Source organism: Zalophus californianus, chromosome 10, assembly GCF_009762305.2.
Source record: "Zalophus californianus isolate mZalCal1 chromosome 10, mZalCal1.pri.v2, whole genome shotgun sequence".
NCBI lineage: Eukaryota > Metazoa > Chordata > Mammalia > Carnivora > Otariidae > Zalophus > Zalophus californianus.
The window spans coordinates 43,779,677-43,799,176 of record NC_045604.1 but is presented as its reverse complement, the minus strand read 5'-3'; the positions used below and the strand labels follow the sequence as shown (position 1 = coordinate 43,799,176).

Genomic DNA, 19,500 nt, shown 5'->3' with positions numbered 1-19,500 from the left:
TAGGAAAATATATTATGGAATGAGTATGTTGAATACACAGGTACATCTATATTGACTATAAACCCAGATTCTCCCATCATGGCATCAAAATATGGACAAAAGATTATATAGTTAAGTAGTTACATATATTACTTATTAAAAATGTGAAAAGAAAAACAGTATTATTGAATGACTAAAGAACCTTAAACTTTGGGATTACTGATTTTTTCATGTTTTTCTCTATGAATCAGGAGTTGGAAAGAGAGAGGAAATTATGATTACTTCTGAACCTTCTCATGACAGTTTCGTGGTGTCTAAAGCTGATAATGTGAAGCTAATGCATCTATCTTTGATACAACAAGGGACAGTTGATGGTATTGTGGTGGTGGAGTCTGGTCACATGACTCTAGAAAACTGTATATTAAAATGTGAAGGAACAGGAGTGTGTGTTCTTACAGGGGCTGCTTTGACAATTACAGACAGTGAAATAACTGGTGCCCAGGTATTTCATTTTATAAAAACAGCTTTATACGACAACAGATAACTTTGAGTGATCTTAATGTGCAAAGGGTAACAATTACTTCATCTTTGAATTGAGTTATAATCAAGCTTAGAAACTGATAAAATGAGGACAAGTACAGAGTGTCATAGCACACATAGGAAAAATGAACTAAGTTAAGTCCAAAGTAAAGAATTACTGGCTTTAAATGTGATTTTTTTTTAAATCTAGGAATTGGTGGCTACAAAACGGATGAGTCAGTTAACTTGTTAACGTTTACTTAAAAAGAAATGAGTTTGAATCTTCAGATAACAATCACAGAGTATTAAAATACTGGAAAATTGAATGAAAAGAAAGAATAAAGGATGAAAATAATAGGACCCTTTTTTTAATAGAATGACTTAATTTCCACTAAACTGAGGAAGTAAACATTAGCAGCATTGAGGGATTTAGAATATATATAAATTAATTTTTATAACAATTGAAAGAACTGCTTAAAGAGATTTTTGGCTCCCTTCTAGAGATTTCATTTGGGTGGGAGAGCAGTGTGACTCAATGAGACTATGTGACCTCAGCCCTCTTTCTAGACCCAATGATCTTCCAACACACAGATAATACTAGTTTTCAACGTTTTTAAACATTATCTCTACAATAAATCATTACATGAATTATCATATTTTTGTGTAACTTTGTTGAGAGTGCTAAAATAGAATTACAAGTTTTAAATCTAAAGAAAATTTTGGAGAGGTACATGTGTGTTTTGAGATTGTTTTATTTGCTTTTAATTTACAGGGTGCTGGTGTTGAACTGTATCCTGGGAGCATAGCCATTTTAGAAAGAAATGAAATTCATCACTGTAATAACCTCAGAACCACTGACAATTCAAAAAGCACCTTAGGTGGAGTTAATATGAAGGTATTCTCATATTTCTTAATGTACAGTTGTTATAAGAATTATTATCACAAAAATACTAAAATATTACTTCTAGACAAAGTCTAGTCTAAATGTTACTGATTTGGAAAATAATAGTAGAGATAATTAAAATATGGTTTAAATGATGGCTGATATAAAACAAGTTTAGCTTTCTAATTTAATAGTTTCAACTTAAATTTGTAGCAGATAACTTTGATGAAGTGGATAGTTTTGCTTTTATAAAAATGTTCTAGATTTTTCATTGGGCAGATCTATAATACATTTTGGAAAGTAAAGCAAATAAAAATAATAAATATATTATGAAATATTTAAGTCTTACTTTCAAAGTTTATAAAATAATTTAAGCTAGCCAATTAAAATAACCAATTACAATAGCAATTTGTAAGTGAAATGCCTTCCCATTCCTTTCTACTTCTATTAGTTCTACTCTTCTAGTCCCTCTCTAGACTTATGTAATGAAGTATTTCCCTAGAATTCTAGGTTACATATAATTATTTGAAATTACTTTATTATTTCAAAATTTATCATTTTTGATATCTGAAATTATTTTCATATTTGTTATATTAAAAGCTTCATGAGATATTGTTGTATAAAATAAACTGAAATCTTCATTTAATATTTCAACACTAGAGATTTCCTTGGTTATTATTACAACAATCAGTGTGAGGAAAATATCACTTGCTCAAAACAGATTCAGTTGTTTTAAAGAAACATGTAAACCTAAAAATAAATTCTACAGTTCATATTTTGTTTTTATAGAAATTATTAAAAAACTAATTTCCTTGAATAATTTAACAGGTTCTTCCAGCACCAAAATTGAAGATGACTAATAATCATATTTACAACAACAATGGCTATGGTGTAAGCATTCTTCAACCAACTGAACAATTTTTTATTGTAGCAGAGGAAGCCCTCAACAAAGGGGCAGCTTCAGGGGATAAAAAAGATGACAGTATGCTCTCTAGGGTAATGCAGAATCTGAACCTGGAGATGAACAACAATAAAATAGAAGCAAACTTGAAGGGGGATATCAGAATAGTCACAAGTTAAAGCATCTGGATTTATGTTAATGTTTTATATTTCAGAGATTTGTTTAGTAAATAATTCTCATATCCCACAGAAATGGTGGTTTTAATTAAATTCAAAACCTATTTAATTAAAAAATATTTAAACATTCTAATGCTTTCATTGGATGATTCATTTTAACTTTTTAAAATAAGTTTTGAGATATAATTCACACACCATAAAATTCACCCTTTTAAAGTATATAATTTAACAGTATTTAGTATATTTTTAGTAAAAGGTACCACCATCATCACTACTTAATTCCAAAGCAAATGTGGTTTTAAACATTGTTTTTGATACTCTTAGTCCAATAAGCATTAGGTGTTCTATGTAGATAACAGAAAACAAGTTTATAGCCAATTCCTGATTCACCTATTTATCTGTGCTAGGACTGGAATAAGGTAAGACAGCACTATAGCACTCACTATATTATATAGAACTAGGTTCAACTGCAGCAAACAAGGAAATCCAAAATAAAAGAAGTAAAGAATATGGAAACATAGTGGTGCCTGGATGGCTCGGTTGGTTAAGTGTCTGCCTTCGGCTCAGGTCATGATCACGGACTCCTGGGATCCAGCTCCACGTTGGGCTCCCTCCTCAGCAGAGTCCGCTGCATCTCCCTCTCGCCCTGCTCCTTCTCTCTCTCCCACTCACTCTCAAATAAAATCTTAAAAAAAAAAAAATGAACATAGAAATATATTTCTTCCTCATATTCAGTAAGTCCAGAGGTAATCTGAAGTATAGGGTTAATAGATAACGCATGTTGGTACTCAGTGTAGGGTTGGTAGGTAAGTGTTCCATGTTAGAAATTCAGATGTCTGGGGTGCCTGGGTGGCTCAGTTGGCTAAGTGCCTCGGCTCAGGTCATGATCCCGGGGTCCTAGGATCAAGCCCTGCATCAGGCTCCCTGCTCAGCAGTCTGCTTCTCCCTCTGCCCTTCCCAGCTTGTGCTCTCACTCAAATATTAATAAAATCTTTAAAAAAATTGTCTTCTATCTTGTCTTACCATTGTATGGTTTCCATTCAAAATCACCACGTGGGCCAAGATGGCAATTGAGCAATAGCTCAAGCCATTGTTTAAATTCCAGCCCTGCGGGCGTCTAGGTGGCTCAGTCATTAGGCGTCTGCCTTCGGCTCAGGTCATGATCCCAGGGTCCTGGGATCGAGCCCCGCATCGTGCTCCCTTCTCAGCGGGAAGCCTGCTTCTCCCTCTGCCACTCCCCCTGCTTGTGTTCTCTCTCGCTGTGTCTCTCTCTGTCAAATAAATAAACAAAATCTTTAAAAAAAAAAAAATTCCAGCCATGCAGCAGAAGGGATAGGACCTTTCTACAAAGTTACACACATTGTTCCAACTTTCATGCCTCCTTCCCACTAGAATCTTATTACATGGCTCCACCTAACTGCAACTGAAGCTAGGAATTATCTTTATTTTTTTAAGAGTTATCTTTAAATTGGATGGGTATGTGTCTTCTAAAATAGGGGGTCCATTTCCTAAGATACAACTAATGGTCTTTTTCACAAAGCAGAACTTACATTGTATTTTATTTTTGATTTTGTATATAAAAGGAAATAAGCCCTCAGACTCACACACTTATTTTCCTTCCTCAATTTGACTTTTATTTCATGTTCTGTAACTTCAAAGGTGACCCTGTGTTGCCATAGAGAATCTCTTGAGGTTGAGAGTCTAATAAGGCATGGTTGTTCTTCAGTTTCATCAATAGCCTTTTCATTAATTTTTTTTACACAAGGTCTTATTAACTGGGTTACGTGAGATAATTTCAGGTATTGTCATGGAGGCTTTAACAAGAACAGTCTTTCTACAATGAATTAAATGAGCTGTAAGAGGAGGGATTTTCCTCTGTTTCTGGCTTCAGGAAGAGGTGATGGACAAAGGATCTTTTGAGAGCAAAAAGAGCAAGAGCTTTTCGTGAGCACACTGCTCACTCACCGGTCATCTGCCTTTTATGTGTTGCTGCCATTGGTTTCCAACCAATTTCTCTTTTCCAGGCCCACTTCAGAGTAGGTTTTCTCTGTCTCTCAAGCACATAAAAGCATTTTTTAGATTTTCTAAGAAATTTGGTCTTTGACAAAGTTTTCTCCTTCGCCTTCCTGTCTCTACTTTCCCCTCCAGTGTAACAAATGACAACTTTAAATGTTTAACACCAATTTATTATCTTACAGTTCTGTAGGTTGAAGTCTGACATGGGTCCTACCGGGCTAAATTCAAGGTGTTGACAGGAACTTTCCTGTGCATTTGGGTGGCTGGCAGTGTTGCTTTTTGCAGTTGTAGGACTGAGAGGTTTCCTAGATGGCTGTCAGCGGAGGACCAACTACATTCCCTGGGTTATGGCTTCCTTCCTCCATTTTCAGAGGCATTGAGTCCCTCTCCTGCTTTGAATTTCTCCTGCCTCTTCTTGTGTCACTGCCCTGACCCACTCTTCCACTTCTAAGGACTCATGTGATTAGATATAGCCCACCTAGGTAATCCAGGATAATTTCCTCATCTCAAGGTCCTCAACTTTAATGACATCTGCAAAGTTCCTTTTGCCATGTAAGGTATGTGTTCACAGGTTCTGGGGATTAGATGTGGACATCTTTGGTGGGGGGCATTAGTCTGCCTACCATTTATCTTAACCAATTTTCTAGGTCAAGGGAAGACAAACCCTAAGTCTGTTCCTCAAATGGGATTGAAAGTTTCCTTCACCAGGACAACTACCCAATGCATAGCTTGTATACATTTAGGAGATTCTAATTTAGAACCGAAAGGAGGGAAGTTTCAGTATTTCTGCTCTGCCCTTCCCTTTTGTGCACGTAACTGGCTTTCCTATGAGACCGTAAGTTTCTTAAAGAGAGTATAGGTGCTGGGTCTTAGGAACATTACATCCCACACTGTCTGTACAATCCAAGTAATAACTTAGTTGTAAAGAATGACACTAGTGGCTCTCTGCCTGTGCTAAAAACGGAGATAAGATTTACAATCCAGGGCTTTTAAGGATATCTCATCACAGTTGCTGGGGCTGAAGAGGTTAGGATTCTGAAGGTGTAGACTGGGCAAATCAAGATTAGAAGAGTGGCCTGTGATGCGGAATGAAAAGGGATGAATTTGAATCCCTTTTTGCTTTTCCTGAGAGACTGGCAGTGGGAGTGGAGACTTCCTTTGTTCCATTACCACGCAGGCAGCAGCTAGAGCAGAGCCTCAACTGAAGAGCAGAATGGGACCCACAATGCTAGAGCCTGTTGTCAGTTTATGAAGTAGAAGCAGTGAAATGGCAGGTGGCTACAGATCAAAAGACTGAAAGACATTCCTCTGGCAGCACAGGGCACAGAAAAGTTGCTCTGATTATAGGAGTAATTGGCCATTCTTGGTAAGACATCCGTCCCAGAGCGCGTATGTGTTATCTTCTAAACTGATTGCATTTGAGGACAGGTCTAATTCTTCCAAAGTATTAAAGTGAAAAATGAGAAAACTATGTAAATATACTATACTTTCAGTGATTGAACCAAATCAGGTGTTCTTACACTGGAATATATAGACAGGTTTCAAGAGTCTGTGAATTACAGAGATTTTAAGTCAGAAAAATTTTGTGTACCTGCCTTTTGGTGGACAGTCTACAGCTTTCATCATATTCTCAAAGGAGCCTCTCAGTCCACAGAAGCTTACGACCACAGATTTGGGTAACATTTAAGTTTCCTTTCACATATTATTGTTCAATTGAAACCTCAAACAGTTGTCTTTTAACAAAATATATTGCTACATATTTTGTTAAACCTCAGAACATTCTGATTTGTTCCGTGGAAAACTCAGGCAACTTTGTAACTCAGTATTTTAATACTAAACATTATGACAACACAAATTTTTTGGTGATTTCAGATTTTGCGGCTGCATAAGATGCACATTTCTTTTACTTACCAATAAAATTCTGAAGTCATTGACAGGTATCATTAGAAATACTGTTACTTTGAAAATGCTCAAAACTATTACTAATGCCGAAAAAATTTAAATTTTATTTAGATCAGATTAACCAAATTTTACTGTATTTCCTATTATTTTAAAAAGACTATAAATTTTCACTTGAATAATTACTAAAATATTAAAAATAATTCTACTATAGTTATTTTACATTTTTACATATAGGTTTTAAATACAGGTTTAAATACAGGTTTACCAGTTAAAGTCAGAAGTGTTAAACACTGAATTACAGACAATTTCCTTTATTGCCTCTATACTTATATTTCTAGGTTTGAAGGAAATACGCAATTTCAAAGTTTAGAAATTCCTGACTGATCTACCATTAACATTAATCCTAGGGTGACCAACTTGTTCCAGTTTGCCACCCTAATTCATTCCCAGGAAGTAGATTCTTTACTAAAAGCTAAATCATCACTAAAGTCATCTGATAACCTGTTAGCTCTGAAAGATTCAATAGTAAATTTTCCCCACGAGTCAGAAACCTTTTACACTACACCTAATAGGACAGTCCACAAATAGCAAAGGCACACAAATACACTTTAAATAACTTTCCTGTCTTCTGGCCCATGTGTCTTTCGGGTAAATCCAGTGGAATTCAGGAACTTTATTTCCAGTCAGAACCAAAACCCGTCAGTCAGTTCCAGTGCAATTCAAAATTCCATTTCTAGTGTCCTTTACTGCCTTACAATCCCAATTCTGCTTCCAGACTCAGAGGCAGGGAAACTGGCTTTCAAATATGGGCTTTGCCGCAGTTGATGTCCTCTTTCTCGTCTGTGCTGACCCTAAACTGACACACTGTTCATGTTCTCCTGGTCTGTTCCTTTGGCACAGGTGATGTCCCAAGGGTTTTATGTGCAGCTCCACAGCATGGGAGATCCCATCAAATTGTAGCTGCTGCTAAAGATCACAGTGCCAACAGTCTCTTCAGCGTGGCTTCCTGGAAATGGCACATCAACTTATTGCCCCAGTTAACTTTTCGGCCTCTCTCTGGGCCCAAAGGAAATTTACAATTCCCTTCTACATCACCCTCAGCCTCAAAGAAAGCTGCTGGGTTGTCACTGCTATAATCTTCAAGCATCTAAGTACACAGTGAAGATGCCATCACAGAACAGGTCCGTTCTCATCCCTGCCTAAATTTCTAGAAGGGCAGACCCACTTTTGTCAGTGCCAACTCTCACTGTATTTCCAAACCCCAACGTATGTGTGTGGTGATCTACATATTCTTTCTTTCCAAATTCTCTCCCCCATACTGTGTCTAGCTCCTTTCATCTCCTGAATGGGAGGGGTACAATTGGCTCTTGTTTTGGAAACACTTTCCAAGTCATCTTGCACCTGCTGCAACATCCCTTAAAAGGAATATTGTTTTAGGCAGACTGTAGAGGGATGCTTGAGAAACACAGCACATTGGTTGAAATCTCCAGGTATTAATATGCCACAAAAAATACTCCATGTGGCCTTCTGCTCCGTAGGTCTGATCATTCTTTGGAAGGAATGATTTCTGGATATGATGTTATAATGGACTGACAATTAAAATCAACTTAAGTTGACTTCCACTTACAGTGATGACAGTCTGATAGTTGACTTTCCTCTCCACTCCCATGTAACCAACTAGAAAACCAAATGATCTATTTTTTAAAAACTATCTCCATACACAATATTGTTATGTATCTCTACATATGTGTATGTGTGTGTACTTATCTGAATCAACTGCTTTCAGGCATTGAACAATGCAGAACAGTGATCACCAAATTAAGGGAAACATATGAGACGAACCCTAAGATCACCCTGCCTTTCTGTGTGGAGGTACTTTGACAGATCACGGCAGAGGAAGAAAGAACGAAGCAGAACACAAGCGGTCTCACAGAGCTGAAGAGACAGAGGCTGGTTTAGGGAGGGTAGCTACGATTTGCGGGGCAGAACAGAGAGGAGGCAGCCACAAAAAGAGTTCTAGAAATCTGCATAGGCACTTCCTTAATTCTTAGCTAAAGACTCAAAGACTATTAGAACTATGCCAAAGTCGTTCTTTCAAGCTTTAGAGAATGTAATTTGACATCTCTCTCAGCCATTTTAGTCATCTTTTGATTTCTCACTTCTAGTTGAAGTTATTGGAGAAATGAGTACCAGTTAAACGAGGCATTATTCAATTTATACTTTCTGTGGTACAAGTTTTCACAACATGAAGGCAACAGAAAGCAGGGTCCAGTGATAAGGCTAGAAGTTCAGTATGGTTGGTAAGGAGGACTGAGGCTAGAGGAGGAATCTCCCGTTTAGGCCAGGAGTGCCTGGTGGCGGTGGTATTAGCTTTGAATGGGAATGTTCACTCTGGTTGTAGTATGGAGAATGGATTGTAGACAGGACTTCCAGCAGGAAGATCAGTTAAGAGGCTGCTCCATCACTGTACATCCAAGTTAATGATAGCCTGAATAGAGTAGGTAGTTGGTTTATAAAAGCACAACTGGAAGGTGTTTTGGGAGAACAAACTACATGTGGTAATTTATTAAGGCTTTGGCAATTAAGTAGCTGAAACTCCCATGATTAAAACATAACAAAAAAACACACATACTTGAACAGGGAATAGGGTATAGGATAGGGCACAGGTTGAATTAGGTGGTTTTCTTCAGTCTGGAAAACTGAGTTCTCTATTTCCATGGGGTATCTAGCAGCAGTGTATGTCCAGTAAGCAGTTAATATGATCTGATGCTCCGCAAGGAAATCTCAGGGGGACATACAGATCTGAGACTCTGTAAATAGGTAGGAGTCATCGGCTGATCAACAGGTTATCTAAAGGACATGCGTAAAATGAGATTTTGAAAAGGATACGAACGCAAAATATAACTTGCCCAAGATTAATTCATGTGTCCTAGAGTAGCTTTAAGATAGAGGAGTCTACTCACATGAAAAATTGCTCAACATCGCACGGCTTCAGGGAAATCCAAATCAAAAACTCAATGAGATACCACCTCACACCAGTCAGAATGGCTAAAATTAACAAGTCAGGAAACGACAGATGTTGGCAGGGATGCGGAGAAAGGGGAACCCTCCTACACTGTTGGTGGGAATGCAAGCTGGTGCAACCACTCTGGAAAACAGTATGGAGGTTCCTCAAAAAGTTGAATATAGAGCGACCGTACGACCCAGCAATTGCACTGCTGGGTATTTACCCCAAAGATACAAATGTAGTGATCCGAAGGGGTATGTGCACCCCAGTGTTTACAGCAGCAATGTCCACAATAGCCAAACTATGGAAAGAGCCAAGATGTCCATCAACAGATGAATGGATAAAGAAGATGTGGTGTATATATACAATGGAATATTATGCAGCCATCAAAAAAAAAAAAAAAACCACCTAGCAATCTTGCCATTTGCAACAATGTGGATGGAACTAGAGGATATATGCTAAGCGAAATAAGTCAATCAGCAAAAAATATGTTATCATATGATCTCACTGATATGAGGAATTCTTAATCTCTGGAAACAAACTGTGGGTTGCTCGAGTAGGGGAGGGATGGGGTGGCTGGGTGATAGATATTGGGGAGGGTATGTGCCATAGTGAGCGCCACGAATTGTTTTAAGACTGATGAATCACAGACCTGTACCTCTGAAACAAATACATTGTTTAAAAAAAAAAGAGAGGGCGCCTGGGTGGCTCAGTTGGTTAAGCGACTGCCTTTGGCTCAGGTCATGATCCTGGAGTCCCGGGATCGAGTCCCACATTGGGCTCCCTGCTCAGCGGGGAGTCTGCTTCTCCCTCTGACCCTCTTCCCTCTCGTGCTGTCTCTCACTCTCTCTCAAATAAATAAATAAAATCTTTAAAAAGAGGGTGCCTCGGTGGCTCAGTTGGTTAAGCGACTGCCTTCGGCTCAGGTCATGATCCTGGAGTCCCGGGATCGAGTCCCACATCAGGCTCCCTGCTCAACAGGGAGTCTGCTTCTCCCTCTGACCCTCTTCCCTATAGTGCTATCTCTCATTCTCTCTCAAATAAATAATCTTTAAAAAAAAGAGAGAGAGAGAGAGAGAGAAGATAGTAGGAAGGGAAAAATGAAGGGGGGAAATCAGAGGGGGAGACGAACCATGAGAGACTATGGACTCTGAGAAACAAACGGAGGGTTCTGGGGGTGGGTGGGGGGAGGGGTTAGCCTGGTGATGGGTATTAAAGAGGGCATGTATTGAATGGAGCACTGGGTGTTATATGCAAACAATGAATCATGGAACACTACATCAAAAACTAATGATGTATGGTGATTAACATAATAAAATAAAAAGATGAGTCTACTATTTAATCCAAAGCCTTTGTGATTTTTTTTTTTAAGATTTTATTTGACAGAGAGAAACACAGTGAGAGAGGGAACACAAGCAGGGGGACTGGGAGAGGGAGAAGCAGGCTTCCCACTGAGCAGGGAGCTTGATACGGGGCTCAATCCCAGGACCCTGGGATCATGACCTGAGCTGAAGGCAGACGCTTAACGACTGAGCCACCCAGGCGCCCCAGCCTTTGTGAACTTTACTGTACTAGGCTATTTCAAATGAGAAACGTGAAAATTTACTGAAAATCATAAAATGTTGTAAATGTATAAACATCTCTACTAAAATAAACTTGATGCATTGGTGAAGCTTCACTTACCCTCATTCTTCGACTAAATATAACCTTAATTCAAGAATTTTGTGGGTTAATTTTTAATTCTAATTAAAATTAATTTTTACACTGCAAACTAACTTAGAAAAGTGAATGCTTACCTGGTCTTAGATTTTTCAAAGACAAAGCTTGGAAAAAGTGAAAATGTTCAGCCTTAGGTCAAAAGTTTTATTCAGGGGCAGAGGTCCATGTGAAATTGTGCACTGGCCAGTATTTACTGGAAGAACAATTTTATTTCAAGGCTATTTATTCTAAATACTTATTACAAGTAACAGTATCACTTGGTATACTTTGGAAAACAGAAAGTACAATTTTTCCTGTGATGCTTCAAATAGATGTAACCGGCATTGTAAAATTATTCTAACGTGTAATGTCAACAATGAACTACATTGCCAATATTTGGTATAATACTTTATTTTCTATTGTATTAATAAACTAAAGCCAAGAAAATATCAAGTTAATTTTAAAGGCAAATCTTTACTCCTTAAAGAAAAAATACAAACTGTGGTAGTTTTACAATCAGTGTACTTTACATAATATAAACAAAACCACTAATGTTATCTATATGCTTGGTTTCCTTAAACTATAATGAACCACAAAATGGGTGGAAAATGGGTTTACTTACTGGCATCAAATAAACAACTTGGGAAAACAGGTAGCATGCATTCTTTTTTTAAACTGTCTATGCAGAGGCACTGACAGAACACGTTTTAATAGCCACTACCTCCTCCTCTTCCTTGTCCAAAGTAACCACTCCCATAGCCCCCCCTGACACCCCCTCGCTGGAATGCCCCAGTTCCTCTATAGCCTCCTCCACTAGACCCTCTATAGTCTCCTCCTGAGCCACCTCTATAGCCACCACTGACACCTCCTCTATAGCCTCCGCCGTAGCCTCCGCGATAGGAGTTGGAGCCGCCAGCATAGCCGCTGCCACCGTAGCCTCCACTACCGACGTAACCGCTGGCACCTCCGTAGCCTCCGCTGCCGTAGCCTCCACCACCATAACTAGAACCTCCTCGTCGGTATCCACCTCCATTGTCGTATCGAGCCATCTTGGGAGGACGTGGACCATCTCCATACCTAGGAAAAGTACGAAATCACCACTCTGGCAAAGCATCCTTAATACATCTCAACTAGTCATAAAATATAAAGTCGTATTTGGAAATCTAATACACAAAGGGAACGAACCCAAGTGCACAAATATAAACTGAAATGAAATAAATCTGTTACTCCATAATAGACACAGAAGAATGCATCTACTTTAACCATCCATTTCTGTAAAGTTCTTTCTGGTTCATTCTCCAAGATCTTACATTTTGGCAGTATGCCCTTACAACTTAAGATAACGATTCGCTTTCACTGAGCCTCAGCTTTACAGCACTCTACGAAAGCAGTAATATGCAAGGAAGAGACTCCTGGAGTTGGCAGTGTTATCTGATCTTTATCACCACGTATTTTCCTGCATTAACTCTGAAGTACGTTTCTGAAAAACACCTGCGGTGATTTGTTTACACATCAGTGTTTCATGCGGCAAATAAAGAAAATGAGGGGTAATGAAAAATTGCATAAATCAAGATGTCTCACTTAACAACCCTCCAACTCAGCACACCCCAAACTGCTTATTCTTCCTGCACAGCTTTTCTTATAGAGACCAGCACTATGAATTCAGCAGTTGTCCAAGTCAGAAATATAGCTGGGATCTGTCTTCACTCCTTCACTGCCCTGCTCCCCCCCATTTCAATCCATCACCAATTCCTCCTGATGGTCCTGCAAACTTGTCTAATCTACTCCTCCCCATTTCAATTCTCCCTACTGTAATTCAAGCCATCATTATATTCATGCATCCTAAACTCTTTCTTGTATTTATCCCATCCTTTCTAGGTTCTGGACTTTTGTCCTCCACAGAGCAGACTGTATGTGAAGTCTCCTTATTCACCATGCCTCCTGCCAAAAGTAAACTCTCTTCTAAATACCTATGAGCACCACATTTGTATCTGCCTATGACATTTACTCTTCCTTTCTCTTTGAAGACTGCTCAATAATTCTCATATGTATTTGACCCACTGGAGGAGCAAGGTATAGCACAGTAAGTAAGAGCACTGTTTCAGGAGCCATTACTGCTTTAGTCTGAATCCAGTCCTACCATTCACTAGCTGTATGGCCTTGGGTCTTAACTTCTGTGCTGGTTTCCTTATTCATATTAAAGGGGACAAAGATCTACCTACATCATAGATAGAGCAAATATTAAAATGAGTTAATATCAGAAAAGCACTCAGCACAGGGCCTGGCACACACTGAATACTATGTGTATGATTAATAAATTTTAAAAAGTAATTCGTTTATAGTAAAATGGGACCCAGAATGCTTTATGAATTCTAGCAGTTCTATATATTAAAATTATTAACAGTTTATAACCGAAAGCAACTGTTCCTTGAAAGGGAGATTAAAGAATATTTTTGGATAATTAGAAAAATTTTAATATGTATATTAGATAGTGTTGTTAAACACTTAAATTTTGAGGGTGTGATCATGGTATTGCAGTTATATGCTTAAAAGATGCATGAAATATACGGATGTAAAATGTCATAACCTCTGCAACTCAGTCACAAATTAAGTAAAAGTAGGTATGTGTGTTCAATAGCCAAACTGTGGAAATAGCCCAGATGTCCATCGACAGATGAATGGATAACGAAGATGTGGTATATACATACAAATGAATACTATGCAGCCATCAAAAGGAATGAGATCTTGCCATTTGCAACGACATGGATGGAACTGGAGCGTGTTATGCTGAGTGAAATAAGTCAATCAGAGAAAGACATGTATCATATGATCTCACTGATATGAGGAATTCTTAAACTCAGGAAACAAACTGAGGGTTGCTGGAGTGGTGGGGGGTGGGAGGGATGGGGTGGCTGGGTAATAAGACATTGGGGAGGGTATGTGCTATGGTGAGTGCTGTGAATTATGCAAGACTGTTGAGTCACAGATCTGTACCTCTGAAACAAATAATGCGATATATGTTAAGAAAAAAAAAGACGACGATGACAGCAGGAGGGGAAGAATGAAGGGGGGGAACTGGAGGGGGAGACGAACCGTGAGAGACGATGGACTCTGAAAAACTGAGGGTTCTAGAGGGGAGGGGGTGGGGGGATGGGTTAGCCTGGTGATGGGTATTAAAGAGGGCACGTTCTGCATGGAGCACTGGGTGTTATGCACAAACAATGAATCATGGAACACTACATCAAAAACTAATGATGTATGGTAATTAACATAACAAAAAATCTTAAAAAAAGGTATGTGTGTTTACACACATGTATGAAAGCAAGAAATCAAAGAATGCTGACGATTAGTGAATTTAAGTTATAAGACTATATGGGTGTTCGCTGTACTATTCTTCTGCCTTCTCTGCAGGTATCAAATATTTCCAAATAAAGAATTGTGAGCAAAGGGAGATTAAAAAGGTGGAAAAAATAAGACATTTTAAGAATTAAGAGAAATTTCACACTTAAGACAGTCACATTCTTGCATTTCCCTACTAAGATAAACCTTGAGGCTTTTCATTTGAAGCAGCAGCAATTAACCCTTCCATCAACATTTTTTCATTAGAGATAAAACAGTACTGTGGAAAGTGAAGAGTCTGGGCTCTGTCACTTTCCCATCATGTGACCCACCCCGGACTTTGTATGTCCTTTTAAGGTCGCTTTCAATCTCCAACATGCACTGATACACTATTAACAGAGATAAAAGTAACACCCTTTTTTCTGAGTGTGTTAACCAGAATTAAATTTCATATTCAGTGTTTGTCTAGAATTTTAACTTAAATAAACAAGGCCTCTATCAGCTAACTGTGGGAATTTTAGGCCAGTATAAGATCACTGTCCTCTGCTTGGTTCAAAGAGAAGTTACTGTGTACTCACCGTGTACTGCCAATCATGAGGTTGATACCAGCAGCTGAGGGTCTAGAGATCTGGCGGATCATGTTTAGCATATGTTCATTAACAGGGTCCAACTGGCTGATGATATTAGGCTGTTTGGTTACTTCAACAACCAGAGCCTCCATGGCCGCCCGGAGAGCAGTGATACAGGCAGCAGCCTCATGAGAGATTTGCAGTCTGATCCTAAAACAGAGAAAAATGATAAAGTACAAGAGAGGTACATACAGCGAAAGACTCTCAATTTCACATATGGTAAGTGATGGAATAAATTTAACTTCTTACTAAGTACCAATACTTTCAATTCCCCAGACTTAGGCAAACACAAATATGAAGAATGGTAACAGTCTTACACTAACTTCTTAAAACCCACTGCTGGCTACTGGCGGGTACTGTAAACAGGAAGTCTATCAAGCAAACTACTGTTAGCAATACAGATCACTCAGCTTCCAAAAAAGAATGAAAGAAGAGACTCACATTGCTGGAGTTTTCAGGAATATGACTGAGCCTACTGACAGGTCACTAAGATCTATTCCATTTTTGTCAAGTGGTTAGTACATGCTTACCAGTAGTCTCTAACCAACATACAGAGTACATGAAAGAGGTACCCCAGTTCCAATTAAATTCCAATTCTCTAGGGTAGTATATTCATGGGGGCAGATGTGGCTTCAATGCCTAAATGCATTTCTTTCCACTGGTATGACTTACTACCTACGAACTACACTACCAAGATATGTCACTCTCCAAGACAATGTTATAAAAAACATCTCATTTATGTCATGAAATTTTGTCATGTTTCTTTCACAAATTAAGTTAGATTAGCAGCTGAATCCCATTACACCTCGATTGTAAGAATGCAGTTTGAAGTTCACATCTGAAAATCCATACCAGTCATCTACGAGCACAATCTGCCCATCAGACTGGACTTTCTTGGAGGCAAAGAGAAGCAACTGCAGGGGAGTAACTAAGGTCATGCCTTTAGCAGAGATGGCTCGGGTTCGAATCTGCAGATGAAAAAAGAGGCAAGAAGAAACAGATGACAGTCCAGCTGCCAATCAATTGCCATATAATGATAATGAACTATGCTTCGAAAATTAGAACTCATGTTCCCACTCCACATTAATAAGTAGTGACAATGTAGACTTTCAACGTAAATTTTTCTTTTGCGCGGGGGGGGGGGGGGGGGGGGGGGGGCACACAGAGGGAAAGGGCGAAAATCTCAAGCACGCTCCTTGCTCAGCACAGAGCCTGACACAGGGCCGAGATCATGACCTGAACCGAAATCAAGAGTCAGACACTTAACATACTGAGCCCATGCAGGTGCCCCTCAACGTAAATTTTTCCTAACTAATCTTTTCTTACCTTTTCACCAAATACAAAGAAGGGAGATGGGTATTTCATGTCTTGGCTGCTAAAAGGACAATTAACAGACGACTTGTGGATAAGGGCATTACGCCCTTCAGTGGTGAGAATCTTTCTTTTTTCCTTATGATAGCACACATTAGGGTACACACCAAAAGCCAGGAGAGAGATAACAACATCCAAATTATTATCTGGTCCAGTGTTAGTAAACACCTGTGTTAACAAGCAATCTGTAAGAGGAAAGGGGTAAAAATATCAGATATATGGTTAATTCTCATATTGCATGTAAATTAGTTAAGAGAATTACGAGAACTGACTCCTTCCCACCTCTTTTTTCAGATAACCTAATTTCCTGTCTTCTCAGAACTCTTACACCCCCATGAAGTTCAAGGAAAAATTCTGCTGAGTCTCCACAACAAGAAAACTAAAATACTTGCATTCTCTTATAGACTCAACCACAACCCAAGCTTGGAGTGATTACTTAAAGACAAAAAGCCACCTCCCCCCACCCCCGGATTAATCATCTATTCACCAAGTGAGCTAGACCAATAGGTGAACCAAGTATTCCATATGCTGTTCCTAAATAGCTGTTCTTTCTAGATGGAGTGACAATCCAAGGGAAGCCCACTGGAACGAGGGCTGGTATTTTCACCCAGACTATGCTTTAGGAGTACTTCATCATGGTTTGGGAAGTATGACAGTGACCACTATGAGCATGGATATATTCTGTGCTGGAAAAACCTGAGTTCTAAATCTTCTCACCTCCTAACTGAATGAATCTGGACAAGTAATTTAAACCTCTGTGTTAGCTTCCTCTTCTATAAAACAGGGTAACAATACCTATATCTCAGGATTATTGTGAGGATTCTATCATACAAAATATGCCCTTCCTCTTTCCTTGATTATAAAAAATTACAAACAAATCAGTTTACAACAGAGGAAAACCTTTTGTCTATACGTTATTTAGATCATATCCTTTTAAAATTTGCCATCTTGCCCAACTATACTCTCAACTACACAGCTATTTCTGGTTATGTGCTTCAATACCCAATTTTAGGAATTTTAATCTAGTTGGAGAACAAAAGTTCAAGAGCTCAACTAATAAATCCATCACATTACCCAAGCCCTCTTACCTGCCAGCACACTAAAACCTTAAAGGAACTTAAAATTTAACGTGGTAAATTTCATGTCTAAACATGAACATGGGCAGAATGACCAATCACTTCACAAACCACTATTTGAGGTTATTCAACAAACTGCTTATTCTGTACTACAACTGCTAAAAGCTAAACCTCTGTTCTTCCTAAGATAAAAGAGATTAAAAAAAACAACAAAAAAAACCTCTCAAAGTAGCACAATTCTTAAAACATCTATTAATCATCTGTGTAGTATGTTATAATTTGAGCATGACAACCTTTTGCTTCCTTTTTTAAAAGACGGAATAAATGTGAAACACTGATTATCATTATAGTTCAAAGAATGAAGAAATAGCTAGGAACACAGAAAAAGCACAGAGTCTAAAATCTGAAGCTAAAATATACTGCACTGTCAATGTGCACATGCTGCATAAATGTCACTTCAGATAGATCTTTAGAGAGTCTTACCTTCTGGAAATCCAGAATTAATCAGAATCTCCTTGAGCTGAACTTTGGCTTCCCAGGTCATTCTTAGTGTAGCCATATTGAGTCTTTTGTGCTCACAAAAACGTATCTCGGCTTCTTCTCCACCCATTCTAAAATAGATTAAGAGTCATTTCTCAAAGCCCCAATACATTAGCAACCAGAGACAGTTCTCACATCTTACAACTTTCCCTCTTTCAAATCCATACCTAGCATCATCCCAAGCTTGGAAGACTGATAAAAGGGCCACATGATCAGAAAATCTGTTTCCAGCAAAATTTCGATGAATATAACCCAGTCTCTTTCCTTCACTAATGAACGGCTCTGGAAAGCAGGTGGCAGCAGAGATGGTACAGACAGCATCTCCCACACTGAAACAGACAGGAAAATTCAGTCTTGTCACACTCTTGTTCCAGCAGTTCACGAGCAGAACTGTCACTGTGGGTCAGAGTCTTTACTGGCTATGATACCACTTTATTAGCACTGAGACTGGCTTAACAAAGAACTTTTACAGCTGCTCTCTCCAGAAGCATAAAGGGAAAAAATAAGGAGCTCTGATAATTAATGGATGCCTATTTACCATAAATTATGACCAAGTATTTTATTTTTCCTTATTCTCTTCCCCATCTTCTCAAATCTCTTAATCTTCAAAATTTCCTGATAAAATATACCTGTTTTCCTAGTCCTATTTTTCTTTCAAAGACAACTACTTATGCTCCTGAGACGAACTGCAATTCTTTTGAGAAACTTGTGCTCTTTCCCCCAACAAGCTGGGCCCAGGTGTCCATTTACTGGGACCATGCATTCTTCTCTTAGTATCTGAAGTATGCCACTTCTATACCTAAGAATTCAATTTTTTCTTCTGAGCCTATCCTGTTTTTATGGGGAGGGGAATAAGATTCTGAAATTGTTCTACCATTTAAGTATCAGCAATAATACAAAAGCACTTACTAGAAAATACATCCCATTATCATCATTTTGCCAAAACGAGGCTCAATGGGGAGTTTAGCCAGGATTCGTCCCAGAGGAGTCAACTCATCATTAGCATCTAATGCATCAAGTTCTGTGGGGAGATAGTTCTTTGTGAGCAGAAATAGTAAAACAGCGGAAATAGTAACGAAAACCCCTTTAACTGAGGCAAAGACAAAGCATTTCTTTACAGGTTGAGTTTTCATTATTTGTCAAGCCAACTGCCAGCACCATGCCCATAGTCAACAATTCTCCTCACTCAAAAACACATCAAAACCAAATTCTGGAACACCGATAAGAAGGTGGTACTAGAATTAGGCCCTGTAGATTGTAAACTGAATATAGTCCATGCAAACTCTATACATACAAAAACTAAAGTAACAGCATAAGTACACATGCCCTAACAAGTCTAATATCATTTACTGATAATTTTGAGAGAGGAATGAAATCTGGAGAGTGAAAGTCTAAAGTTCATATAGCAGATGAGTACTAGATTCAAAATTCAAAATCTGATTCCCATGGCCAACACCTTTAGTT

The 19,500-nt window shown here is 38.6% G+C and overlaps 2 protein-coding genes across 3 annotated transcripts in view; one reads left to right on the top strand and one right to left on the bottom strand.

Moving 5' to 3' along the window:
• The window catches only part of SHCBP1L (SHC binding and spindle associated 1 like), a 39,636-nt gene extending 37,049 nt beyond the window's left edge, over positions 1-2,587 (top strand). The window contains exons 8-10 of the mRNA XM_027612385.1: positions 231-481; positions 1,271-1,393; positions 2,210-2,587. Of these exons, the coding sequence (XP_027468186.1) occupies positions 231-481; positions 1,271-1,393; positions 2,210-2,461 (626 nt within the window). The 3' untranslated portion in view covers positions 2,462-2,587. The remainder of the gene's footprint in view (positions 1-230; positions 482-1,270; positions 1,394-2,209) is intronic.
• Positions 2,588-11,535: 8,948 nt separating this feature from the next.
• The window catches only part of DHX9 (DExH-box helicase 9), a 56,816-nt gene continuing 48,851 nt past the window's right edge, over positions 11,536-19,500 (bottom strand). For both annotated transcript variants that reach the window (XM_027612748.2, XM_027612749.2), the window contains 7 exons: positions 18,946-19,057; positions 18,204-18,365; positions 17,980-18,107; positions 16,376-16,605; positions 15,902-16,017; positions 14,999-15,199; positions 11,536-12,158 (listed from right to left, as the gene is read on the bottom strand). In XM_027612748.2, coding sequence (XP_027468549.1) covers positions 11,789-12,158; positions 14,999-15,199; positions 15,902-16,017; positions 16,376-16,605; positions 17,980-18,107; positions 18,204-18,365; positions 18,946-19,057 — 1,319 coding nt within the window. In that variant the 3' untranslated portion in view covers positions 11,536-11,788. The remainder of the gene's footprint in view (positions 12,159-14,998; positions 15,200-15,901; positions 16,018-16,375; positions 16,606-17,979; positions 18,108-18,203; positions 18,366-18,945; positions 19,058-19,500) is intronic.